This window comes from Lissotriton helveticus, chromosome 5_1 (genome assembly GCF_964261635.1).
Source record: "Lissotriton helveticus chromosome 5_1, aLisHel1.1, whole genome shotgun sequence".
In the NCBI taxonomy this organism is placed as follows: Eukaryota; Metazoa; Chordata; class Amphibia; order Caudata; family Salamandridae; genus Lissotriton; species Lissotriton helveticus.
In genome coordinates, this window is record NC_136065.1 from 1,327,860,173 (window position 1) to 1,327,888,080 (window position 27,908).

Below are 27,908 nucleotides of genomic sequence, written 5' to 3' on the forward strand. Positions count from 1 at the left end.
CTACGCTCCCAAACGCCACCTCCGATCAGCAAACCACGCCCTCGCCGCCGTCCCCCGCATCCGAAGAGCGACTACAGGAGGAAGGTCCTTCTCCTACCTGGCCGCCAAAACCTGGAACTCCCTCCCGACCGACCTGCGCCTGACCCAAGACCACCTCTCCTTCAGGAAGAAGCTGAAGACCTGGCTGTTCGAGCAGTAGCGGCACCCCCCCTCCCCCAGCGCCTTGAGACCCTACGGGTATGTAGTGCGCTCTATAAATGCCATTGATTGATTGATTGACTGTGTTTCATGCTGCTAAGGTTGTTATGCGTACTCACCCCAAGTTCCTTCCCAAGGTGATTTCTGATTTTCATGTTAATCAGACTAACTTTACTGACTTTTTTCCAGAATCCTTCCACTCCAGCGGAAAGGTCTCTTCATTCCCTGGATGTTAGGAGGGTGTTGAAATTCTATCTGGATAAAACCAAAGACATTCGCTGGTCTGACCAATTGTTTGTCAACTATGGGTCGGTTAGGACTGGTCTGGCTACTTCAAAGCAATCTATCTCTAGGTGGATTGTGTCTTGTATCCAGCTTTGTTATCAGAAAACGAATAAGACCTTAGGGGGTAAGCTTAAGGCTCATTCCACCAGGGGCAAAGTGGCCACAACAGCTTTGCTTCGTAATGTTCCCATTGCAGAGATCTGCAAGGCTGCCACTTGGAAGTCGGTCCATACCTTTGCTAAGCATTACTGTCTGGACTCTGATGCCAGAGCAGAGGCTCAGGTTGGACAGGCTTCGCTGCGAAATCTGTTCGCATAATAGTGGTGTTGTCTTTTCTCTCCACCGCCGGGTTGTTTTTTGGATGGGTTTGCCATTCTATTCACTAGATTATGACTATGCACAGAGATCCCCTAGTACAGAAGTAGTTTCTTACCTGTAACTCCAGTTCTGTAGTAGGTATATCTATAGTCATAAGCGCCCGCCCTCCTCCTCGATGGAGAAAAGGATGAAATGATGAATGCTACAGGTCTAGCTGATACACCTCCAAAAAGAACTGAAAGTGGAGGGAGTTGCTGTGCATTCTGGGATACCAGGAGAGTTCTGGAAAGTTTCCTTAAAGGCACGGTATCCCTTTTTAAGCCACATAATGGCAGCCTATGGGGGCTTGTCTGTCCTGTTCTTCCTCTCTATCATTCCAAGGATTTGGTGAAGGGGGGGAAGTGTTCTCCATGGTGAAACTTGGCAGACAGGTCTAAGTGTGATAATGGTGGAATATCATTGCATTTCTAGTTGAAGTACTGGACAGTGTAGCCCTACATGTATAGGCTGCATTATCTGTCTTTAATTCTCTCTTAAGTGTCTATGCAGTACTGCAAAGAAGACGGCTTAAGAGATTATTTTTGATTGCTCCGGGGTCCACGCACATGAGCGGGACTATTCACTAGATTATGACTAAAACAGAGATACCCCTACTACAGAACTGGAGTTACAGGTAAGAAACTAATCCATCTTGCTATTTGGGAAATCGGAGGAGACTTGGTCTTTTGAGTGGTAGCCGGAGGAATTCGGGGAAGTCCCCATTCCCAAAAAATGTGCTATGGACCTGGTTTTGGTGATTGACGACAAGCTCTCGAAGGAGGAGCATGTAAAAATCACTTCAGGTAAGTGCTTTGGCTTAATGCGCATGCTGAGAAAGGTCTTTCCTTGGATCCTCCTTTGCACCAGGAAAGTAATCATTCAGGCAATGGGAACTCCCTATTGGTTGGGATTAGAGAAGATCTGCTATCAATGCTGCAGGTTGTACAAAATACGGCAGCGCGCCTGCAAACAAACAAACCTGCACAAACCCCATCATTCCCTCTACTGCGTCAACTACATTGGCTTCCTATTAGGAAAAGAGCAATTTTAAACTCCTATGTCTGGTATTCAAAGTCCTGCAAAGGCACAGACCAGCATACTTAATCAAAAAGCTGCAATGGTACTCACCAGGGCGCCTTCTGAGATCTAGCAGTCAAAGGCTGCTTCGCCCCTGCAGAAATAGGAAAGCCAGTATGGGAGGGCGTGCATTCTCTCATCTGGGCCCTGCCCACTGGAATAGTCTCCCAGAGGAGCTGCAAGCTTGTCCTAACCTGGCACAATTCAAGAAGCTTCTCAAGACGTGGCTGTTTTGCTAGAACACGGTCCATCCGGTTATCTGCCTCCCAGGCGCCGAGAGATCCCCCTGGGGATGACTCGCTGCGCCTTATAAATATTAAATATATAAATATATATGTTAAAGCTAAAAGAGCTTTAATTATACCTCCTAGAGCACGTTCTACTCTCAAAATAGGAGCATCTATGGCCTTTTTAGACAATATTCCCATAGCTGATATGTAAAGCAGCAACATGGTCCGCACATATTTACCAAACATATGTGTGGATGTATTAACACATCAACAAGCTAATGTAGGGCCAGCAGTTCTAAAGCACCTTTTTCAAACTACTGCAACACCCACTGGTTAGCCACCACTTTGGGAGAACACCGCTATACAGTCTATGCAATGCATGTGTATCTACAGCACACATGTCTCGAACAGATTGTTACTAATCCTGTAAATTTCTGTTCTTGGCATGTAGAGCTGTAGATTGTCATGAACCCTCCCTCCTCCCCGGACACTTGTGGTTGTTGCAGTTCTTATTATTCACATTACATACACATGGACACCTCTGTACTACACTTACTCCATTCTCACCCTCTTGCGGGGAAAAAAAAAATCTAACAATGGAGTCGATGCCCATGTGCACAATGACTGAAAGGAGAAGTCACCTTACCTTGTGACTGGAAAATACTTTTTTGAAGAAAAACAACTTGCAAACATCCAGACCACTCACTAGATGACAGGAGTATGCAAAGCATGTGAATCTACAGCTCTACGTACCAAGAACAGATGCTTACAGGGTAAGAAACGTAATCCTTCCAAATTGCTGACAAGTTAAAGGATCTGTGGACCTGTTTTGTTACTTTTATAAACACAGCAAACAGCAATGTGCTAGCGTATCTACACTAGGAAGGGTGCTGTGTGTATTCCTACTTTAAGGCTCCCAAAGATGATGAAGTCTACTTGTTTCCTAACTACTTGCTTTTCAGACCCTACTTGTTCAGTAACTTAGGTTTTTTCAGTTGTGGATCAACCATCATCTATCTTGTGCCATAATGATATTTTTGACAGTAGATTTTATTTTACAATTGCTTCCTCCAGCTTTCCCAGAAAGCCAGTAGTCTTGTTGCAAAGAGTTTATCAATACCTAAGTAAGCAACATAAACAATAATCACTTGTGTTGCTTCTTCATCCTCTAAGCCTATGTCCTAAGTTCCCTTGAAGAAATGTAATCTTGTAGACACATTATTAATGCTCTAGAAGTATTTGAAGGTCTTTTGTCCTATCTTCTGTCATTCTAATATGGAGTGTGTGAGTACATGCACAGAGCTTACACCTTCAAGATCTTGTTGAACTACTAAGTTGGTAGTCTTTTAACTTATAATCATTGTGCTGCCTACCCTGTCAACCAAATGGGACTACTTGAATGCATACGAAACATTTAGGATTTGTCTGGATGACCCATTTTTAGGTCAAGCCTAGAGCAGCGCTTGCGCTGCTTTCTGGACTTTTAGTAAGGGGCTTCAGAAAGCTCCCCAAGCTCACTACACGCTTGTGTGTGTGTTATTTATCTTTCTTACAGGCTAATGGGCTTTGCGTGCGTCTTTTAAATAAAGACAGCACGCAATTGGACAGAGACGGGTGCATGTCCTGCCTTTGCTCCGCCCACGGCATATTGCTTGCGGTTACCTGCACAGGCCACATCTGTTTTCAGTTATCGTGCCCAGACACGGGCGCACCACTTGCGGGCTTGTTTTTCTGGGTATCTAATTACTTCTTGTTTGAGCCTATAATTGTCAAAGCAGTACAAGGATTTATAGGAGACGCCGCATCTCAGAGTACACACTGCTCCCCAGGCTTGGTTTGCTGAATATCAATCATTTCACGATCTCTCTGTTCAGACACCTTCTTGTCGGGCAATAACACTCATCGGCAATGATGGTCTGCCCTCTACCTCTGAAAGTAGGAGTGTATGTCTAGTGTATGAGAGGACAACGTGAGATGTGGAGATAAAGAGACACACACTTGTTTACAAGTTTCAAGGGCCTTTGCCACCCTAAGGATGAATCTCTGAACTCTGCGGTGCCTGGGAGTGCGGCGCATTCCAGCACGGCACTAGGTGGCGTGAAGCTCCGACTCCAGCCTTTCGCATGTTTTACAAATGACCTGCCCCTGACCTTCATTGCAAGCAGCTCACCTCCCAGAGACTCCCACAAAGGGAGCCTTTCCGAACAATAACCGCACGCTCCACCTAGTCAACCTAGATTTTCCGCCATGGTCCGAGGAGGTGTTTCACTAAAACTCTTACAGGTTTAACACGCAACCGTAGTAAACCACAAACTCAAATAAAGCGTCTTATTAATAAAAAACAGAGGGCAAGGAAGCGAAGGCGCAAACAGGACTATTTCTGATCCCGTGACATTACTACGGTGACAAGCTATGCGAGGCATGCAGGGCTGAGCTCGCATGCACTGCTGAGCTCAGATGGGCTGCAACGCTGGGAAATCTCTGCAGTAAACACTTAACTTCTCCTTGAAATCAATTAAAAAATCTACAGTAAAACTTATTTTGTTGTCACAGTGCCTACGTGGAGTTTTTCCATTTTGCTTCAAAATCTTGCCTGTTTTTTTTTTTTAAGTTACAACTCCACTTGGCGTCGTTTAAATATATTGGCCAAATAAATATGCATGCCTATAATTTTCTATTTGATATACAGGAGTACAAAGTATAAATATTAATATGTTCGTATTTGGTTTTAGGGATTCAGCAATGCTATGTGCTAGTTATAGTGTGACTGTCAATTTTTTTATGATGTCTTTGGGCAATGTTTCACTTGAATGTTTTACGTCATGGTAAGCTGTCAGGGCACCATCGACGGAATGTGGCCTGCAATAACTTAATAAAGAAACAAATAAAACTAGTATTATATTTTTATGTGTTGGTATAATTTAAATATACCAACACATAAAAATATAATAGAGTTTTTTTGTAACATTTTCGATAAAGTGCAACATTATTATTAAATAAGGACGTTAAAAAAATTAGTGGCGATACAAAGACGTACATAAAAAGAAGGTTATGAATAAGTGAAAAGAAAATTAAGGAAAAAAGAAAATCTATAAAGAGACCATTGACAAAATAAGCCACATTCCCTTTGGGGAGAGGAAGTGGCTTAGGGCCGGAGCTGCCTACTTTAAAATGGGATACCAGGTTTGATTCTCAGCATCTGCTCAACATCCTGCGACTCGGACAAATCACTTAATCTCCCCTTACCTAAAAAAAGGAAAGCGTCCTTTTGTAATGTAACTGGTGCTCATGCAAAGTGCTCCAATAGTTTTAGATCGAGTTTGTGCTATATAATACAGCAACAAAATAAAAATCAATACTAAAAAAGGTACTTGAAAAAAGCATTGGCATAGCCAATAGGTCTCGCCTTTGGGACCTTATAAGTGTTTATCCATGCAACAGTTGATGTTGTTTCACCAAGGATATTGTACTGGATAAATAAACACTTATAAACACCCAAAGGCCTGACTTATTGGCTAAGCCAATACTTGTTTTCACTAAGTGCCTGTGATGGATTTTGGCAATTTTTGGGGGTATTTTTAAAAAGTTTTTTTAGAGATACTGTTTTCTTGTCAACTTTATTTTTTAGAGTAGCAATTGGCACAGTCTTTGAACCTTACAGAGAAATAATAGTATTATCTTTAGATGCCTCTGTGAAGAATGTAGTGGATATGCAGACATATGTGGGCCTTCTCATTATGTCTGTTAAGGGTGGGGGGAGGGAATGCCTTATTGGACCATGGTTAGTACGCAGGAATCGGAGTTTCCACCACTTTAGAGTAATGAGATGTTAGAGGTGGTGGAAATTAGGACTAATGCCTTTTTATTTTTTTAACTGAGGATGCCAACCACCTACCCCCAACTCCCTCGCCTACACTCACCACATCCATCTCCCAGAGCAGCACCAACAAAGCTGATGTCCTAACCTTAATGAACCTGAGCATCTTTACCAACTTTATCCAGTCTCTATTGCCAGATATTTTGTACAGGTACTTTTAAGTCAGTGTATACAAATCTACAACTGGATCCTGTTGTGGTGCTTAAGGTCGTAAAATCTCAGTTTCATTGCTGTGAGGTAAATCTGTTAACAGACTGAAACGTTGTTATTTGTGTGTCGGTATAAGCTGAGGACATTGCACATGTTGGGCTCAAATAGGATACATCTCGGGGTATTTTCTTTCAGCAAATAATTTAAATAGTGGGTTGTAAGTGACCTAGATAAAGGGGCAAAATATCCAGTAAGATACACGATCTAAAATGCTTTTAATTTATTTGATTTCAGCAGGAAAAGAGCTACTTTGCATCCATTGCACCTAGAAGACTAAACAGTACAGGGGACATTGAAGAGAAAGAAAACAGGTAAATTAAGAACCTGGATTTGACCTGGTGTTATGGTTACCGCAAAGTTGGTTTGGGGGTGAAGTAGAGTTGAAGTGAACATTGGTAAGGTGACTATTTGAGCAACATATTATTCTTTCACCATTTAGAACTGAGCTAAAACATTTAGCAATGGTTTGTGAAGCCTCTTATAACTGTCCATGTTAGTGTTATTCAATATGTTTAGATTTGCTTTGAAGAATCAGAAGAATTGAAAGATTGACGTTTCTTCAGGTATGTTAACATACCTTGGCCTTGCTATTTCTTGGCGCATGAGATCAGGAAATTAGCTACTTGGTATTTGCTTTTTATGCAATAAGCTAATTACAAATAAAATCTCCTTGCCTGTTTATTATTTGGACTCAACGTTTTTGTGTGTTATCATCCCCAGTTTAACATGGGGCTTATTTTCTATTGGCCTCTAAGAATTGTTACGTTGGATTAGTTTACTGTGTGGTCACTTTAGGCTAACATCTCTATGCACTTTAATGCAGTCACTTTCTAGCAACAAGCATTGGTTGTTTATTGTGCATTCTTAATGATCGAAAACAATACTTTACATTTTCCTGTATTTGGCTTACATAGTCTATAAAACCCTAATAAAGCGCAGCGTATTTAAGGTACCTGTGTAAAATACTGCATTCTAATTCATTTTACCAGTCAACAAGGTAGGTGAACCATTATGAAGCAGCTCTCAACGCTTCCACTAGAAAAAAAAAAGTTGGATAGATTGAGACAGCACCAACCTCCCTGGAGAACTGCTGGTGAACACTAGAACACCTCTGGAAAATGAGTGTTTTTGACTGGGGGATGTCACCGAGCATAACATTCCTTTGTCTAATATTTGAAAAAACAGTTTATTCTCCGTAATGATGACTAAACCCATTCTTCTTTATCGTCTTCACCAATCTTCCAAATAAAGTGTGCAATGCATTTGAAGCAAATCTATTACAAGATAACACAAGTAAGCTGGAAGATTTTTTCTTGGGTAGCTCTGTGGTGCAGGTTGTCCTGAATGTCTTATGTTTTGGGATTGAAGTAGTGTAGTATTTATTTTACAACAACTTTTTATTTTTATTTAATTATCCTAATAACTAAATGGCAGTGTTTGAATAACTACTTTGTTTCTTTCATTGACATATAAAAACATCATGAAATATGATCTCAAGCAGTGTTCTACTACATGAAGGATTGTTGGATACAAAGTGTCATCAAGCAAAATCTAGGATGTCATTTGTAAGTTAATGATGACAACTTTGTGCATCGCTGCAGTTACACAGTCTAATGAAACTGCAACCTTTCATAATGAATTCAAATGAAACACCACATTTTGTCTGTGGTTCACTAGCAGAAAATATTGAGAATTAGATAAAAAAATAATTCCCTTAAATGCATTTTTTTTTATAAATGTGAAAATTACTCAAATATATTCCAATTAAAATGAAAAAGATATTAAAAGAAGAAAAACACAAGATCATCCAATACCACTGGCAGCAGTTTTACAAACTCCATTAACAGTTAGATGATTTAATAAACATTAAAGACTGTCCCTCAAGAACTTGATCTAAGCTGAAATTTTCCTAATCCTAATAGAAACATGTTGTGCTTAAAGAAGTGTTAGATAATAATGAGCCATTCCTCATAGCTTGAATAGAAGGTACATTTGTAACTACTTTATATTTCAATGTACAGGGTTTTATTTATATAGTAAAAGTATAGATTTTCTCTGGGATATCTTCAGTTGTAGGATTTTAGTTTAAGTTTAATGTAATCATTCAGAGAAGCTGATTTTAGTAGATCAGATGACAAGTTGAAAGTCGGTTCTACCATCAAGAGTGGTTAGATTACCTTCGTACTCTTTTCTCCTCCTTTAGGGAGTCTGCTGTCAGTCTTGTACGTAGTGGCTCTTACACTCGACATTTGTGGCGGGAGGATCTGAAGGGAAATGAAGGATCCTCAACAAGTGCTCCCTCCAGCTACATATCCTCCCTGAAAAGGTATGCAACACCGACATGAAGAGTATAGCCTAGAGGCCATGATTCACAGACACTAAGTTTTGATTTATCTTTCTTGTTGCATCTTGTGTGAACTTTCATGCTTGCAACTGTCTCTAGACTGCATAGTTTGAAAGTTTTCGGAATGATTTCTGTTATTTGTTATTTCCAAAGGGGCTATAGTCATACTTGCGCTCCCTCTAAATGGAGGATACAACAAATGACATTTCTCAGCCTTGTTTATCCTTTCCTTTCCCATCATCGCCGGATATATCTAGCTAATTTGTGAAGGCTTCCTTTCACAAATATGCACACTATGCTGGATCAATTTTGGGATTTATTCATTACTCTACTTTTTCCTTTAATCTGAATTTGCCTGGACTGGCCTATTTTATTTTGTAATGGGCATCAGACTTGTGTCCCATTTTCATAGCAAAACTGTTTTCTTTTGTATGAACCTGCTCACAGGTAAATTTGATGTATTTCTCAAGCTTGAGTTTGGTTAATAGGTTAACATAGTTTCACCTAGAGCTCAAGCCAGAGAATTTTAGAGAAAATGCCTTTAGCTAGTAATCAAGCAGTAAACGTTAAGCCTGGTATCTGCTAAACTTGCCCTCCCTGAAGAACTTGAAATAGTAAAAGATATATGGAACACGATTCCTCACCTTGTTAGTTTCCCCCAGACGCCAGAATGGATCCGGAAACTGTAAACAAATTTCCATGTGGTTCCTTAGGTGGGCCATGCAGCCCGCCCCACCTTGGATGTGATGTCTCGGTCCCTACATTTGTGCCATCTTCAACTACTGATGCTGTTCCTTTTTTTAAGCGCTTTCTGACTTGAATCCAGTGCTAGCAGGGCTGTCTGGGAAAACTTTAAAATTCCTCCCCAGGGTGCAGACATGGGCCCCAAAACAAGTTTCTAGCTGTGGCACCACAACATCTGCCTCTGGGCCTCGGTACCTCGTGCAACACAGTTGTACTCTAGCTATCAGAAAATGAATCGTAAGGCGATTTGAGACTGCAAAGCCAAGCTTGCTGTTGTTGAACTACAGGAGAAGTTGAGGTAGTGATCTGAACAAGAGCGCATACGCACTCACTCCAGGAGCCAATCTCAGGAAAGCTCCACATTGAAATCCAGGAGTTGAAGTAAGACATGTAAATCACAAAAAATGTCCAAGCACAGTTCACCGACATCGTACCATTCGGAGTTACGAGAGATCCTCCGTTCTTCTCAACCTCTAAACTACTCTGAGGAGCAAGGTCCCAAAGTGTTTCCACTCTACCTCCTGACTAAGCGAGCAGCCAAAGCAGACAGAATGCAACACCTGAAAGAGGTCAGAGCAGTCCTTCTCGGTACCCTGCCAAATCCTACTGTAGTGCCTTCGGACCCAAGGATTTTTTTTTTTTTAAAGACCTTTATTGTACTTTACCATTTAACACAGCGTCTGGCCTACAACCTCTTGGGCCGGCCGCAACGTATTCGCGGTTACTCAGTAGTATTAAGGATAACACAGCCCGTGTGCCGACATCCATGGGGTACGGCGGCGTTCCATAATCATACAAGTACCTAATTCACAGAAGGATCATAAATCTAATCAGCTCCATTTTCTATTTTTATTTAACTAAGCACGGTTGTATCGCATCAAATATGGAAGACGACATAAACAGTTTTGTATGTAGCAGTTTTGAAAACACGTAGCGCAAATACAGGTAAGTCCCCATTGATAAACCTTCCGCAGTTAGTGGCTAAATTCGAGAATGAACAGAAAAATCACCTCACAGCTTCACTCCGTGGGAACGGGACTCCTAGTCCGAAAGGGCGTCATCCAAATCAGTCTGGGGTGGTTCACAAATGTCTCCCCTGAACTTGTTCCACGCCCCCCAAATCTGCCCCCATTTCCTGGGGCATCCCCGATGCACAAACACCGCCTTCTCGGCCACCATAGCTGGACCCAAGGATTTGAGGTGGCAAGTTGGCAGATCCTTCTTGATCGTGCAACTTGACCTTCACCCAAGGTCAACCCAGTCAACCAGCATGGTGCTGCCAGCTCCTGCCCTGGCACTGCCAGCTCCTGCCCTGGCACAGCACCCAACAGTATTGCTAGGTTTTTGCCCTGACCTGCGCCCTCAGGGGAGCACTCTATGCAATTCAAAATAAATTACTACTTTTCAACCGTTCCTAAAAGGACTTGGGGGAATATATAAATTTCCCCTAAATATTCCAGGATTGGAGTTAGAATAGTAAAGAAGCCTCCTGGAATATTTAAGGGCAAGTTGCTCTTTCCTAAAATTTTCTAACACTGGAGTTAGATTAGTAAATTTGATCTTCCAGTGTCCACCACTCCCATTACTCCCCTGGGGGCACAGTTCAGGACAAGAAACACCAACGAGCGCATCTGATGCTGTATTCAGTGCCAAAACTGATGCCTCCGACCTGAGCCTTGATGCCATCACTGACTCTGATCTGGTTTTGACTCCCCTCATTTTCTGATTCCGAAATAAGACGTAGGCCTTCCTCTCATCATAGATCTTTGCCCTCTAAACTTCTACCTCCAGAAGCACAAGGTCAGAATGCACACCCTGGCCCAAGTCCTGTCTGCACTAAATCCAGGAGACTAAATGGACACATACTTCCACAGCCCTGTCCTGCTGTTCTACATGTGTTGACTGTAGTTTCAGGTATGCCACAAGCACTTCCAGTTCTCTGTGCTCCCATTAGACCATACCATTGCACTGTGGGTGTTCACAAAGGTGAAGATTGTGGTCTCTGCCCACTTGCTGATGTTGGGAATTCCAGTCATCTCATATTGACGACTAGCTGCTGAAAGTAGGCTCACCCCAAACAGTTGAAAAACACTTTCAGACAAAGGCCAGTTTGTTCACATTGTTCAGTTTTTCCATCGACATGCCAAAGTCCCACCTGATTCCTATAATCAGAGCCATCATGGATATGGTACTTTTCCGATACATTGACTTGGAAAACACAACTAGGGGCCCCCTGAAAATAGGATAATACCCTGACCGGGAAATAACTTTCTGGAAAAGAAATGCACACTGGACAAAGTGTTAAATATATTTATAGTAGTGCTCACACCATACATCTGACTTGTGAATACATAACACAAAACTATTTTTTTTATTAAATTTTTTTTTTATTATTTCGTGATTATTTTTCTTTTATATATATATATATATATATTTGTATTTTATATGATAATTGTCTCTCATATTCATCAAAATGTATTTTACATATTTAAAAAAAAAAACAGACAAACATGTAAGCAGCAATTTCATTACAATTGTTTTGGTGTCGGCTAACTATCCCTATCTAGTTTCTGGAACACCCAAATTGGTAGATTTCTGTATGACAGAGAACTGGTTACAGAGTGTTGAATTGCACCAAAGTGTTTTGGCGACAGCCTTCCTCAGGGTATTCACTACAAATTATAGCTATAATACGGGGAAAAGTTAACGAGTTACGGTTCTGTTATGTCCACACAATGTTTTACATAATGCGGAGAAAGTATGATTAGTCATGTTTTTTTGTTGCCACTTTTCCCTGCTTAGAGAGTCTGTCATAATATTGAGTAGGTTCCCTTTGGTAATCACTTATAGTTGAACATAAGATAGTTTAGTCTCACACCATGAATCTGACTAAAATACATTGTTTTTCTTGTTAACTTTTCCCTGTATTATAGCTATAATTTGGAGTGAATACCCTGAGGAAGGCTGTCGCCGAAACGCGTTGGTGCAATTCAACACTCTGTAACCAGTTCTCTTGGTTCAATTGTATTATCGCCTTTTGTAGAAAAATTGGAATGGTTATCTGTATATTAATTAACAACGTACAAGGTTTTTGTTCATTCCTTTTGAAAGTGATTTCCTTGTTTTATTTTCATCTGTAAAGGAAATAATCTTCCAGTCAATCTGACTGTCATATAGAAATCTACTAATTTGGGTTTTCCAGAAACTAGATAGAGATAGTTAGCAGACACCAAAACAAGTGTAATGAAATTGCTGCTTACATGTTTGTCTGTTGTTTTTAAAAAAAATATGTAAAATACATTTTGATGAATATGAGAGACAATTATCATATAAAATAATAACAAAATATAGATATAAAGAAGAGAAAAATAATCTCGAAATAATAAAAATATATATTTTTTAATAAAAAACATAGTTTTGTGTTATGTATTCACAAGTAAGATGTATGATGTGAGCACTACTATAAATATATTTAACACTTTGCCCAGTGTGCATTTCTTTTCCAGAAACTTTTCCGATACATGCCTCAGCGAGTCCAGGATAATCTGTGATCCTGATGTTTCAACCCTTGACCTGGGTCCCAGTGGGAGTGGCTCTGAGGCTTCTGGGCCTCTTTGCCTCCTGCCTCCTGCATCCTGCTTGTAGACCACACCAGGTGGCGCATGCAGTCTCTGGGGTGAGATATGATGTCTCAGTGGGCTCAGCACCAAGGCATCTTCTCAGACTCCATCCAGCGTTTTGAAGGAGACTGCTAAAGACCTGCAGTGATTGCTGCTTCATGGCAGTGGGACTGGCGGCAGACCCCTCTGCCTACCCCACCCAGAGAAAACGTTTGTGACGTATGCATTGTTGCTGTGTTAGGGAGGTCATCTGGGAGTAGCGGAGATCAGAAAACTCTGGTCTCCAGCGGAGGCTCACCTCCCCTTCAACTTGCTGGAGTTTCGAATGATATGCTTGGCACTTGAACCTTTCCTACTGACCATCATAGGGGAATGGGTGCAGGTGCTTACGGACAGCAGGTGCTTGTACTTACAGACAAAGGGTGCAGGTGCTTATGGACAACATGACCGCCAATGTGTACTGCAGCAAGCAGGGTGACGTGGAGTCGTGGGTTCTGTGCCAGGAGGCTCTGCACCTCTGGAAGTGGTGGACCTTTTAGGCATCTCCATGATCGCCTAGCACCTGGTAGGATCTTTAAACGTCAAGGCAGATTAACGCAGCCAGTGTTAACTAGTGGATCACAAATGACATTTACACTCCGAGGTGGTGTAGGAAGCTGGCTCTGTATATACTATACCAGTGAGGTCCAGTGGGACCCCAAAGGTAGGCAGAGGTAAAGTTGGATAGAACCTTACTCTCCATTTGTGGTAGTGTGGTCGAGCAGTAAGGCAGTATCAGAGGACAGTGCTGAGCATTTGTTGTACACACTGAGTCTGCAAATGAATTCACACACTCAAATACCGAACTTCACATAAATCGTTTTTGTATAAAACATATTCTTTTAGGTATTTTATTTTCTATAACCAAGCCAGCCTGGCACAGGTAAGTTGATAAATACTATGCAGGAAATATACAGTTTGAAATGCAATTGTAAATATACTTTAAAATGGTTACAGTTTGAATTTCTGTTCATGCAATACTGTGAAATGCTGTACATATACTTTGTACCGACTTTGCAATGAAAATTACAGGTGTTAATTTTACGTTACTTTTGAGATTACTTTTTCTACTCCGTGTGATATGCCTAGATATCAAACTGGGGCATTTCCTAGAGAAAATGTAAGTAAAATCAGTTCTGCACAGTTGTTACTTTTTAGGTTTCCATACAAATCAACTCCACACTTAAAACATTTTTCAGAGATAAACAGTCAATGGATTTCTATGGAGAGAAATTAAGTTAACGGTTACCAGGTAAGTGATTGGTCTATGGAGTTGAGGTTCTGTGGTTAGAACAAGGGTTCCTGCTAGGGTCAGGGATGCACTCTCGTTACACCCTCAGCGGCACTAGGGCGGCCGGGTGCAGAGTGCTGAGACCCAATGTTATCCAATGGGGATAGGGGGCCTCCGGTTGTTGGCTGCTGGCTAGCAGGCCACTCGGCTGTGGGAGCAAAGCTCCTGGACTTTAGCTCAGGGCAAATAGGGAAACATATTAGCACCAAAGGTGCACCCTCAGCGGTACTAGGGCGGCCGGGGGCAGGGTGCTGTTTCGACGCCGGATGTCATGTTGATTTCAATGGTGAACTTTGTTTGCAAAAGCGCTGCAGGCAGGGAGATGAAGGTGTTCTGGGTGTGACTTCGAGAGGTAAGTTATGAAGTATGGGGTTGGTTAGGCACCGTTGGTTTGGGCACACAAGGCCGTGGGGTGTCGGGTGCAGGGGTGCTTTTTTGGCGTCGGATCTTATTACCCGCTCCTGGTCGCGGTTAGGGGGGCCTTCGGGATTTAGACTGCACACGTCGGCTGGAGGCTTGAGGCAGGTCAGGGGTGATGCAGATCTCCGTTCAGGATTGCCGGGTTGACCTCCTCGTGGTGTTTGCCCACTTGAGCTCGGGCCGTGGACGATGGGTACAGAATGGTGCGGTTTCTGGCCAAGGCCAGAAGTTGCAGATGAACAAATCTGGCGTTCACGAGAGACAAAGTCTTCGGAGTTGCAGGCAGGTCCTCCGGGGTTTTCGAGGGTGCTGGTTGCAGGACACACCGTGATTTCGCAGGAGCAGGTACGAGGGGGAGACAGGCCTGTAGGGCTCGGGCAAAGTCTGTGGGCGACTTCCTCTTGTTAGCTGCTGCACGGCTGTTAGGTCCTCCTTTTTCTTGCAGGTTCTTGTCTTTCGAAGCAAGGTTCAGGGGTGCCCCTAAATACTAGATTTAGGGGCGTTACAGGTAGTTAAAAGGCATGGACCAATGGGTCCCTTCCTTGGGGCGGGTACACCCCCTATTATGCCACCCTCCATTGGGAGGGGGCATGAGCCTTTCCCTGGTTGGCTGAGTCCCCCCATCTTCAAGATGGCGTGGACTTAGTTGTGCTTCACCTCTCCTTCTCCACCTGAGGTGTGGAGTTGGCAGAGGTGGGCACACCTCTCTTCCTCACTTGTTTTTCCCGCTGGTTCTCCCGCCCAAAGTGGGGGTCAGAACCAGTGGGAACCAGTTGCTGAGAGCAGCAAGTGGCCTGGGGAAACTCACAAAGGCTGCAAGCCTCTGAAGCTTCCCCTTCGTGAACCCTGTCCATCCTTGGGGAGGAGGCTTGGCTCCTCGTCCCAGGACATGCATTGTTTCAGGCCACAGAGAGCAGCAGGCCCTCGACCCATGGGTCCGGAAACATGTTTGGTGGTGAAAGCTGAAAAGAGCGACTCAGCCTGAACACTAGTGGTAGGTTAGTTTTCAGGGGGCTTCTCTAAGATGCCCTCTGTGTGCATTTTTCATTAAATTCCACACTGGCATCAATGTTGGTTTTATGTGCTGAGAAGTTTTATACCAAACTTCTCGGTTTTCAGTGTAACCATTATGATGCTGTGGAGTTCGTAATGACAGTCTCACAGCACCATATACTCTTAATGGCAGCACTGCACTTACAATGTCTAAGAATGGACTTAGACACTGTAGGGGCACACGGCTCATGCACCTGTACCCTCACCATTGGTATAGTGCACCCAGGTAGTGGGGTGACTGACCTATGCCAGGGCAGTGGGTTGTAGCATGGCACACAGAATGTGCCATGTCGACTCCTCACTTTGTTCTGCACCAACACACGCAGCCTGCAAAGGCAGTGTGTGTAAAGGTACTGGGCCTCTAAGGGTGGCACAATAAGTGCTGCAGCCCTTAGAGGTCTTCCCTGGTCACAGTGCCCTGGGTACCTGTGGCACCATTTACCAGGGGCTGACCTGGAGCTAGAGATGCCAATTGGGTTCGTTTTTGGGAAAGAACACCGGCCCTGGGAACCTAATTGGCAGGACCCAGGGCACATCAAGTCAAAATGCATCAGTTGCCTGGCAAAAAAGGTGGCACAGGGCATCTTTAAAAAAGGGGGTGAACGCTGGCTCGATCAGCTCACCACCGCAGAGAACGCAATGTCTCAAAAATTTTGCGAGGTGGAGTCCCCAAAGCAGTCCTCCCTCTGAGGCATTTGAGGGTTGGAACTCCTGCACACCTCTCTGTCCCTCCCTCTCCTGCCCAGAATACTCAAGAAGTTCAAGAGAGACCCGACCCAAGTCAACTTAGAGGCCCTGGCGAGGAGAGTGAGGAACCTGGAAGTTCTAGCCATGACCATATGTCCTCCGATCCGGCTACCTCTTCAGGAGCACTTCCTATCACAGCAGCAGTGGTGCACCAAAACCTGCACAATCTGAACCTCCGTGTCTGGGTATTGATCAGTGGCAGTTGAAGGCTCTCCATCTTTCTCCCGAAGTGGTTGGTGTCATTTTGGCAGCCAGGCATCCAACAGTCAAATCAGTTTATGCAGGATGCCGGGAGAAGTTTGTCTGGTGCTCTTCTCAAACCATACAACCCCTAAATGCAGTTTGTGGATTTTCTGTTCTATTAGCCATTGCCCCAGCAAGAGTTAAAGCTTGCCTTTTAGCCATTTTGGCCGGCTGATATTTCCTATTTACTTGTTGTGATGCTCTCCATTCAAACCAATGCAAAGTTGTTCCCTTTGTCTTCTTACCACCAAGACAGTATTCCTTATGGCCGTAACATCTGCCAGGCGAGTTAGCAAACTCTAGGCATTGTCAGTGGTTCCCCCACTTCCTGGACAAAAGGCCAATACATCTTCTTGCTGACTTTCTATGCTTTGCCTCGTCTGCTTCATCGCCATCCCCCTAAACTGACGCTTAGCTTCTATTTGCACCAAACCAGAGACTACTGACAGGACAACCAACTTTTCAACTGTTTCTCTGGGGCTAGGAACAGCAATGTGGTGCAGAAGAGGAACATCTCAAGAGGAATTGTGCGGTCCATCAAGATCTGCTATAGGCTAGCCAAGAAGCAGCCCCCAAAAGGCTTGAAAGCTTATTCCACCAGAGCAAGGTTGCTACCACAGCGCTTGGGGCGTGCCAGTTATGGACATTTGTCAGGCCTCTATGTTGACGTCCCTCCACACTTTAACCAAAACATTACTGCCTGGATCGATGTAATAGATCCATCCTGCAGGGTTTCCTGGTCTGAGCCATTCACAGACCCAGCACCAGAGGAGGTGGACTGATTTAGTATCCATTCACAAGGTGAGAAATCTGTGGTTTCAAGTCGCTAATAGAAGAACTAGTTACTTTCCTCTGGAAACCCCCTTTCTGGTACAGACTCTAACAGTATATTCTCTCGCAGGGGATTTCCATGTATAGTCATAAGCGCTGAATAGCCTCGCCCATGTGCAGGGACCCTGTAGCAGTTGTTAAATATATCAATATATAAATCTTAAGTGTAGAATTTTCGCCTTACTTCAGGAAGGCCTGTAAAGAAACTTAAGAAAAAGAGACAGATTATGCAGCCTATTTACCTAGGCTACACTGGCCAGGTTCTTCATCCTGAAGAGAAAAAAGTGATCAGAAAAAGTAAATTTGAGATAATTTTAGTGTCAATCAGTAGAAATATCTCTCACAAACCATTTTTATCCCTATGAAAGAGATGAAGGGAGCAGGGCAGAGTAGCCTCATAGGCTTTTATTATAGGTCTAAAAAAGAACACTGTGCCTTTAAGGGACCAGGCACCACCAGTACCCTATCATGCATAGCAGGAGGCAGTTACTTCATTTCTTTTTTCCAGCTCCTGCTGACATGATCATGGAGCATTGAGCTTGACCAAATTGTTTTTTCTCTTCAAAATTCTTAATTGAATTTCAACTTTCCACGTTTCACTCGACGTTTTTAGCTTCTCCCTGCCTTTTTCTGTTTTTTTCCTGACGTAAATTAACAGCATTTTGTCAAGATATGCCATCCCTATTTGACAAATTCGCAGCTTGTGGGAGAAAGAAGGCCAAGACAGACCCCCATGAGGTCTGTATCATCTGTCTTCCAGACAGTCATGTTCCTGAATCATGTCAACACTGCAGGAACTTCTCCAAGCGTACACTGAGAGACCGGGAGATGATTAGTCTCCATGGAACTGAGGAGCCGGGAAGGTTACAGTCTGAAGGTGGGACCTCAGGACTTGTAGAGGGTAGAACCTGTACCAAGTCTCTGTTAACTTCCTCAGAGCATCCCAGGAAAAGGGGATTGCAGAGACGTCGAGGCATCGAAGATCGCTGTCGAGGCACACTTGAAGCTCGATGTCGATGCGCTCCCGCACATCGAAGCACCGTCGACACTCACAGTCAACTAGCAGGTCGACGTAGAGGCATTCAACGGCGAAGTCTATATCTTCTTCTCCCAGTCTTGAGATGTCAAGGAAAAACAGGAGGTGCATCTATTCGTCACCGGACTCTGAATATTCTCCGTCGGCACCAGTGCTGCCTGAGTCTCCTCTGCATCCTCCTCCACTGCCTCCACCACCACGTCACTCCTCTACTTTGTCTCAATACTCAGCAACATTGACTGACTCTCCACCTCCACAAATCTCTCCGGTGGATGATATCTCGACTTTACATGAGACCACAAACTGCATCCAGACCTTGCCTTAGGCAGACAGGACCATAGTGTTTCCCTAATTTACAAAATATAGAAGAACACTGGCATAGTAAAGCCACCATAAGGCTCAAATACAAGCAAGAAAATGTGGCCTCCCTGGCGCAGATTGGCTGCGAAAACAGGGGTCAAGAGGGCCTATCACACTACAGGGTCCTATGCACTCTAGGTAGCTACACTCATTTAATCTCAAGTGCTAGCAGTTCCTATGTTTCACAGATATTTTTTGCATTCTGGTTTGTGTGGTAGCGATAGTGGTAGAAATACATTATCATCAAAATCAAAAAAGCCAGTTGCATGGATTGTAAAAACCAGAAAGCACTATGAATTCGGTCGTCAGATTCTTTGACCAATTTAGCAGACGCTTTTCACAGGCTTTTTTATTAGACACCCTATATTATTTCATTAGTTTTACAGACAGGTTTAAATGCAGGCTCCCACCCTGGCTATCCACTGGGCTCAAGACCTCCCACTCCCATTTGCCTCACCACGCAACTCTTATCAGATCTATAAATTAGACACTGTTTTAACTGGATGTCTAAAAGAAATATTTACAAAGCAGACTAATTGTGATATTTTTTTTAACGTGTATAGAGATTCCTTTCAGGCTCCCATCTTGGAGGAAACTCAGGGCTTGGCAGCTGAGTTGACATCGAAAACAAGCAGAACAAGCACTGGCGTTGCCAATAGGTCTCGCATTAATTACGTTTGAGCTATTGGCATTGCTAAATATTGCAACACCAATTGCAACAAAAGTCTATAAATTGTAGACCAAAAAAAAGTGTATTTATTTTTGTAGCAATTGTGCCATGCTGCGCTTTAGATGAATATGTTTAAAAGTAAAGAGTGCCATGCTGCGATTGCTACAATAGTTAATTGTGGATGTGTTAACAATTGATGTGTGCACTGATGGCTGGTGGTGTGTGTGCCTGTAGAAATTGTGCACTGCCGGCTGGTGGTGTGTGTGCCTGGTGGAAGTGTGCACTGACGGCTGGTCACCTTGTGCTGTATGGCCTGCATGTGTTATGACTTATACCCGCATGCGTTACTACGCACACCTACAGAATGGCGCTGTTGCCTATGTTTTTTTTTATTGACCAATCTAAGATGGGCATTACTAAGATCGTAAATTTCAATAATACAAAAAATAAAAACTTAAGAGAATGAAAGCACTTTTCTTGTGGCAGAGCACATGGTAGCAAATGACAGCTGCCAAGCAAGACCTCAAAAAAATCTGCAATGTCCACAATTAGTAACAGAGCAATGGGGAGTGCGGAATGAAAAACAAGCAGTGCTGTCAGCTCCAGCTGCCATTAAGTCCACCGCATCCCACGTAGACGCAGCCATATTTGAGAGGGAGAGAGGTAGAGGGAGAGGTAGAGGTAGAGGGAGAGAGGTAGAGGGAGAGAGGTAGAGGGAGAGAGGTAGAGGGAGAGAGGTAGAGGGAGAGAGGTAGAGGGAGAGAGGTAGAGGGAGAGAGGTAGAGGGAGAGAGGTAGAGGGAGAGAGGTAGAGGGAGAGAGGTAGATGGAGAGAGGTAGATGGAGAGAGGTGGAGGGAGAGAGGTGGAGGGAGAGAGGTGGAGGGAGAGAGGTGGAGGGAGAGAGGTAGAGGTAGAGAGGTGGAGGGAGAGAGGTGAAGGTAGAGAGGTGGAGGTAGAGAGGTGGAGGTAGAGGGAGGTGTAGAGGTAGAGAGAGAGAGAGAGAGAGGTGGTGGTAGAGAGGTGGTGGTAGAGAGGTGGTGGTAGAGAGGTGGTGGTAGAGAGGTGGTGGTAGAGAGGTGGAGGGAGAGAGGTGGAGGGGAGAGAGGCGGGGGGGAGAGAGGCGGGGGGGAGAGAGGCGGGGGGGGAGAGAGGCGGGGGGGAGAGAGGCGGGGGGAGAGAGGCGGGGGGAGAGAGGCGGAGGTAGAGAGGCGGAGGTAGAGAGGCGGAGGTAGAGAGGTGGAGGTAGAGACTAGAGAGAGGTAGAGACTAGAGAGAGGTAGAGACTAGAGAGAGGTAGCGAGAGAGCTGTGGCAGCTGGGTAGTGTCTGCGTGTCTTAAAGCTTGTGTACGGTATTAAGGCAGTGTGAAGGTAGGGGAAAAAAGACAACAGAGTAGATGCGTACATGGTCAAAGGCAAAGAAATAGTCAACAGATGGGTGTTGTGTGACCTTTGACTGTGGGTGCTGTTTCCTTTTCCAATGAATCCTGTAAACAATCGGGTGTAATTTGCTGAGTCCAAAACAACTCAGTCCCCCCAGACAAACTCTATGGATGTAGGGGTCGAAGTAAAAAAAAGTAGTCACAGCGAGTCGGACCAGAGCTGAGCCAGGGGTCTTCCTGGGCTCTAAGAGCGTGTGCACGAGCCCAGCCCGAATAATGTTTGGCATGTATATCATGTAAAAATGAGACGAACTCTCTTCTAAATTCAAACAACTACATTTCTTTAAAATGCAGATGTTCACCCTGGTACAACAGTTCTAAATCTTTGCAGTGTTTTGGGCATTTTTTTTAAATCAACCACCAAAGTAGCAAAGTACAACAAGCATTGGCGTTTATTAGTCAAACAAGCACATGAAAAGAAGAATAAAAAAGATGCGAGCACAGTGTGAGGGTGAGGGGGCAACGCAGGGGGCAGGACTACAAACGCCACGGGAGAGGGGAGCAATTGGAGTGCGGCGGAAGCATCAAAGCGCTGGGAATGCGTGGGGGGGAGGGGCGCAACACAGTGACAATGTCACATACTTAAGTGAAATGAAGCAGCAGTTGCATGCAGTGATAAAAAGAGAGAATGTATAGGAAGCAAAGAAGACAAAGGGATATGCAGAATCTAGCATATAGCTTCAGTTTTTAGAAATAAAGCTAAATGTTGAAAAGGTCATACCTCCCCATTAAAATGTCTGCGGTTTTGATTTGTGCATTAAATCAATTACTTCCTAATGTATTTGTTTGATGTACACGTTTCTGTATTATGGTGTATTGTTTGGGGGTTGACATCGATAAAAATTGGTTAGGCGGAGATCAGTGGCTACTAAAAGGGATTCATTGGAGGTCCTCAGAATTCAGAAAGTTAAGCAACACTTGCATAGCGCTTCGACTTTTAAAAAGTGCTGAAAAGCTCAAATCTTTCCATAAATATATCAATATCTTTTGTTTCTGAATTCAGTCAAGTACGAGAACAGGTGTAAAGCCGAAAGAAAAATAGAGAGGGGACCATTAGAAAACGCCACTGCACTCGTCACACATCTCTGTAGCGTTCACACACAACGGCTAAGTCTGCAGGCGCTTTTTTCACAGCGGCGCACAATACAGACTGGTAAGTTCAAACAAGCGTAACCCATGCATTTCTGCGAGTGTAAACTCTGCAAAAATAAACTTGAAAAACAACACCACCAGAAAGAAATGTTTTAGAGAAATACAGTCATGCTATTTTCCCAACAATCCACTTTACTATGACCTGGTTTGAACCGCAAAGAAGCACAACCTTCAACAGCGACAACAAATGCATTGGACATATGGACATATTTTGATTTCAGAAATAGTAAAAATATAAAAAGTAAAACAAAACAAAAAAATCACAAAAGAAAAACATGTTTTCACTCGCACGTGGGACCTACATCTCCACAGAGCCTAATGATGCCAGGGAACACTGGGACAAAAACAAACAAAAACATATTTAATAACGTTAAAAAAAAGTAGATCAGCATTTAGTAAGACACTCTTCTTACATCGTATTTCTATACTAACTCGTACTTGGGACAGTCACGAGAGCTGCTGAAGCGGGGAGTTGTCCGATTGCTGTCTGCAGACTTTGTCCCAGAGGAAGAAGTAGCGCTGAGAAGCAGCAGCAAGACACCCAGAACGCAGTACATTTTGTTTTCAGGCACAACTAAATAGCACGCAAACACGGCTCGGGCTTCTACAGAGCAGCAACAAAAATGCCTGTTAGTTGCTCTGTGCTGAATTTATAGGTTCCCTCTTCTGATGGTTGTATAATCAGGGAAAGGGTTCTACACACGCATGCATCCCATATTTCAACAGTATACCAAACATTGAAACATTTCATCGTATACGATATGCGGAAGTCATATTTTGCATGAAATACGTCTGCATGCGACTTTCATGCTTCTACTGTGAGTAAAAGCTGAATCAACCCTCAGGAAACATGGCTTTAATGTGAGATTACCAACCTTGTGGTAGGCAAGGCTAGAGCCCGTGCAGGAATGGAGACAAGTTTAACAAGAAGCGCAAGCAACAAGAGCGGCCAGGAATAGCACGCAAACACGGCTCGGGCTTCTACAGAGCAGCCACAAAAATGCCTGTTAGTTGCTCTGTGCTGAATTTATAGGTTCCCTCCTCTGATGGTTGTATAATCAGGGAAAGGGTTCTACACACACATGCATCCCATATTTCAATAGTATACCAAACATTGAAACATTTCATCGTATACGATATGCGGAAGTCATATTTTGCATGAAATACGTCTGCATGCGACTTTCATGCTTCTACTGTGAGTAAAAGCTGATTCAACCCTCAGGAAACATGGCTTTAATGTGAGATTACCAACCTTGTGGTAGGCAAGGCTAGAACCCGTGCAGGAATGGAGACAAGTTTAACAAGAAGCGCAAGAAACAAGAGCGGCCGGGAAACTGAAAGTACGGCCGGCCACCGGCCAGCCATGAATAATTAGGGGAGGAGAAGCCGCAGAGCACACGCTGGGAGAAGCCCTTTGATGTGGTGGCGGCCGTGAACAAAATGCAATTAGGAGGGAGGGAGGGAGGCTGATGCGCGTGCTTGTTTGGTCACGTGATTCACGTGAACTCAAAGAAAAACGCACCAAAAAGCCCTTGGTTTCACGAGTATTTTGAGCAATTGAATTCTCTCCATTTCCCATTCCTTCGGAATGGAAAAGGCGAGACCTAAAAACGTTAAACCTGAAAGCATTTCACCTTTAATTAACCTTTGCTAGTATCCCTCCACCCCACAGGCTTTTTTATAGCATGCGCTTATGAACATAAACCTAAACACTCCCAGACATGCATTCAATGACAATCATACATACATACACACAGGCACGCTGAGAAACAAACACGGACACTCGTACAAAGTAAAACTGCAAAATAAATAATGTACCTGAGGCAGACCTCTTCACCACGAGCTCGCATGCTTTTCCAGCAGGGCCCACGATTTCCGGATGACATAACTCTGCCAAGCAGCTCATCAGAGCTAGGTTGAACAGCTTTACCCAATCGGAAGCTGGGATAGGGTTAGAGGTAAACTCCTTTTCTCTATTTTGACTTCTGATGGGGTCAAAGGGCGCATGATGGACAAGCCCTGAAGCTCCAATATCTGACATGCTGCACTGCGTGACTCTAGTACAGCATGCCAGATATGTATTGTAATTGTGTGATGCCGGGCTGTAACAGCCCCCGCCTGACACATGCGCAATACCACTAGTGAAGCCCTCTTCTGCTGCCAAGTGGACATTACAGCTTTTATATGCAAACAAACGATTGTAGATCGTAAAATCTGTATGCAACACCTGAATCAATTATCTGCAGAGAGAGGCAGTGGGTCGACGCCCTGGTACCCCCTATGGAGGAGCCGTCACTGCAATATCCAAATTGATTGGAAATAGACTTTTTGTTGCAGTAGAGCAGGAGATTTTTATCCGGCTTCATAAGCGCTTAGATTGAGTCTCTATTAAACTCTGAGAGGAGTGAAATGTCCTTTTCACGCATCTCCTTTAAAGAGTAATGGCACCAGGATTTGGGCATTCTTTTAAAAAAAATCTGTAGGAAATTCATCATCTCCTGGAGCTTTTCCAGAAGGCATATTTGTTATTGCGTTATTAATTTCCTGCTCAGTGTTGGCAATTTCTGGCACATCTGCTGCTTCATCTTGCAGCAAAGGAAACATTAGAAGGTCAAACAAGGTTAACTCTGTGCTCATGGTATCGTGCTAGTTTTCAAGATGTATAAAACTTGATGACATCTAGCAAAATCTTGTGTAACATCTATTGGTTTAGCGAGTAAGCCAGATGGAGTGCTGATTGTTTAAATAGTATGGATATCTTTCATTTGTTTCAAATGTTGAGCTTCAAGCCGTCCATGTTTTTCATTGTTTAAATTTCAGTCTTGTGAAGGCTTTTCAGCTTTGGTCGTGAACATAGAGTTCAAGTCTAGTTTGACTCGAGCCACTGGTCAAAGGTTTTTCAGTCTAGGGAACTTTCTATACTGGGCTGTTAGTGATCGTATCCATTATTTCAATTGCTGATCTGTAGATTGTTTACAAAACCATGCAGACTCTTTCACCAGCTGTCCCCATGTATTCCTTACATGCGGCCCAGAGGTTCTGTGATGAGCCAATTGCGCTTTTGTTATTCGCCATATAATCTCAAACAGTCTGTAATTTTTAGTATTGGGGTCCTTACATTTCCATGCATGCATTCTCTTGTTCCAGCTGCAAAGTGAGTGGTCCTAACGCCCATGATCAGTTAAATCACAGGTTTACAGATAAGGAATTTGACGTAAGGGAGTAATCATTTCTTGTTTCCATGCCATGCACACAGGAGAAAACAAGTGAACTGTCTGTCTCTGGGATGAAGTTGATGCCATGGTTCCACAGGGGCTTGGTCTGCTGATAAGTCTTTCAAAAACATTATGTACCTGATCTGTCCTGTTTACAGAGGACCTCAACGATCTGTAATTGTATCTGGTGTGATATTCAAATCCGCTCCCATTACCAACCAAGGGGGACCGGGTTCCATCAGTACCCTGATTAATTTAGCGAAGTAATCTGATTTGACTCCATTGAGTATAGATTCTGCCAAGTGTTATGTGCCAGGATTGTGTACTAAGTTTTTGCAGAGATGTATCTTCCTTTGAGTTCTGGCTATGTCTTACAGTTAAGGCTTATTTTGTGAAGCAGGTTTGCAGTTCCTCCCTGTTTATATATTGTTCTATTGCAAAAATGATCTTTCCAATCTAATCCCTCACTCAAGTTTAACAGTTTGTTTGGGAAAGATGGGATTCTTGAAGTGTAGGAAAGGGCCTCCTTTTGACATGGTCACCCCTTTTTTTTGCCCTAGTACTGATTCTTTCAACTGAAAGTGCAGTGGGCCCTTGCTAACCAGGCTCTAGGGCCAGTGCTCTTTCCCTAAAACAAGGCACATGTTAAATTGTTAAACCAATTGGCATGGACTTTAGAACGCCTGTAAGACCCTAGTAAATGATAGTTTGCCCTCCGACCATTATGGCAAATGGTTTGAGACAGTATACACCATCTCTTGCACCATTGGAGGTCGATAACATCCGACCTAAGGGTTCCCCAGATTGTCTATGGGCTACTCCCTCCCCTTCGAGACTGCTCCTCAACCCATGCCACCCACGCGCAACAAGCTGACCAAGTATCATCTCTCCTCACTCCACCAGGATGTGACAGATCTCTCGGTCTAGTGAGCCATAGAGAGGGTGCCGACGCCAGAAATAGATCAATCAGTCTATCGGTCGGGGTTTGTAAAGCGCAGCCACTCACCTGTAAAGGTCTGAAGGTGCTGGAGGGGGGGGCTGCTCGTCCGTCTGCGCTTAGTTTTTTTAGACAAAGAGCCAGGTCTTGAGGTCTTTCCTGAATTGGGTCAGTGACGGGGATTGTCTGAGGTGGGTAGGCAGGGTGTTCTAGGTCTTGGCGGCGAGGTAGAAGAATCTTCTCTGGTTCTAGTCTTGTGGATCCGAGGGACGGTGGCCAGAGCCAGCTGGGCAAAGCGGAGGTGTCTGGTGGGGATGTGGAATGAGAGGCAGTGGTTCAGGTATGCTGGTCCTGCGTCGTGGAGGTGTGTTTGTTCCTGTTATTTTCTGATACTCCTTCATATATTTTGATTTTTGCAGTTACTGAAGCAACAATGATAAACACGTTTCTTCTGTTTATCATGGAAATTTATTTATCATTCCATTTATTATTTTCATTTTTTAACATATATTTGTACGTGGAAAAGGTTACCATTGGCTTTTCAACTTCTACTCACATACCACAATTAATAAATTATGTCTAAAAAAGACAAGTGATTTTCATACAGTGAAAAATTTATCAAATTATATATAATTTACAAACAGTGAAAACAATAGTGGTGCTTGTCAAAACACGTATGCAAGTTGATAACAAATTCAACAATACATATACCATTTATATTCCATTAATACATTGTGAAAAATAAAGTTTTTTAGACAGAAAAAAGACCAGCTTGTCGATTTGAAATGAATACGAATCAATGCGCCTTGTTGTACTACGAGGCTTGTGCCGACGCGTTTCGAGTCCAGGCAATTAATCACCAAACTCTCTTCAGGGCTTTATTATTCTGATCTATAAATGAAACGTTTTGACAACATTAAAAAAGGACCTCACTCTACTTGTGATTGATGCACTTTCTACCATCATATCTAAGAGAGTACCTGAATGAATGGTTTCGTCTTTCTAATTATTCTGGTGTTTGTCAATGGTTTTAGGAGCGCAGAGGGCATCAGCCAAAATCCTGCAGGGGAACATATTTAATCTCTATCAGTGTGGAAGTCGAATTTACAGGTTTATGCGTATCTCAATGGAAAGGCTACATACCTATGGAGGGCAAGAATCGTGAAGTACTCTTAAACCTTAAATAAATCATGCTGTGGAACGGATACTTTCTGGGGACTTTTTTTCTGAAATTCAAAACATTTGTGTTTTTGTTACCAAAGCCCAAACCGAATTTTTCAGGTAAAATTAAAGTAGAAGTGAAACAAGGGCGCTACCTTAATGGGGTGTCAGTTGCTCATGATATCCGACCAGTTAAGCAGTGGTGCACTATTTATACACACAGACTGTTCTTCGATTGCTTTCTGCAACAAAAAAACAGTGTGATCTTTAGTATCTGCTTCTAAGGTAGTTTTGTTTATGTAAGCCAATGTTGCACTTCTGAGACTCACCGCAGTTTTAAAGCTCGTGTTCCCAACAATCAGTCTCCTCT

General features: G+C 43.4%; 1 protein-coding gene across 5 annotated transcripts in view; it reads left to right on the forward strand.

Annotated features, from left to right (window-relative positions):
* The window catches only part of PPP1R12B (protein phosphatase 1 regulatory subunit 12B), a 916,156-nt gene that overhangs the window by 340,770 nt on the left and 547,478 nt on the right, over positions 1-27,908 (forward strand). For 3 of the 5 annotated variants that reach the window (XR_013594883.1, XM_078644174.1, XM_078644172.1), the window contains exons 11-12: positions 6,469-6,545; positions 8,438-8,560. Coding sequence is in view for 4 of the 5 variants with exons in the window: in XM_078644174.1 (XP_078500300.1) it covers positions 6,469-6,545; positions 8,438-8,560 (200 nt within the window). In the remaining variant the exon portion in view is untranslated. The remainder of the gene's footprint in view (positions 1-6,468; positions 6,546-8,437; positions 8,561-27,908) is intronic. The other 2 variants (XM_078644173.1, XM_078644175.1) reach the window with 2 other exon arrangements.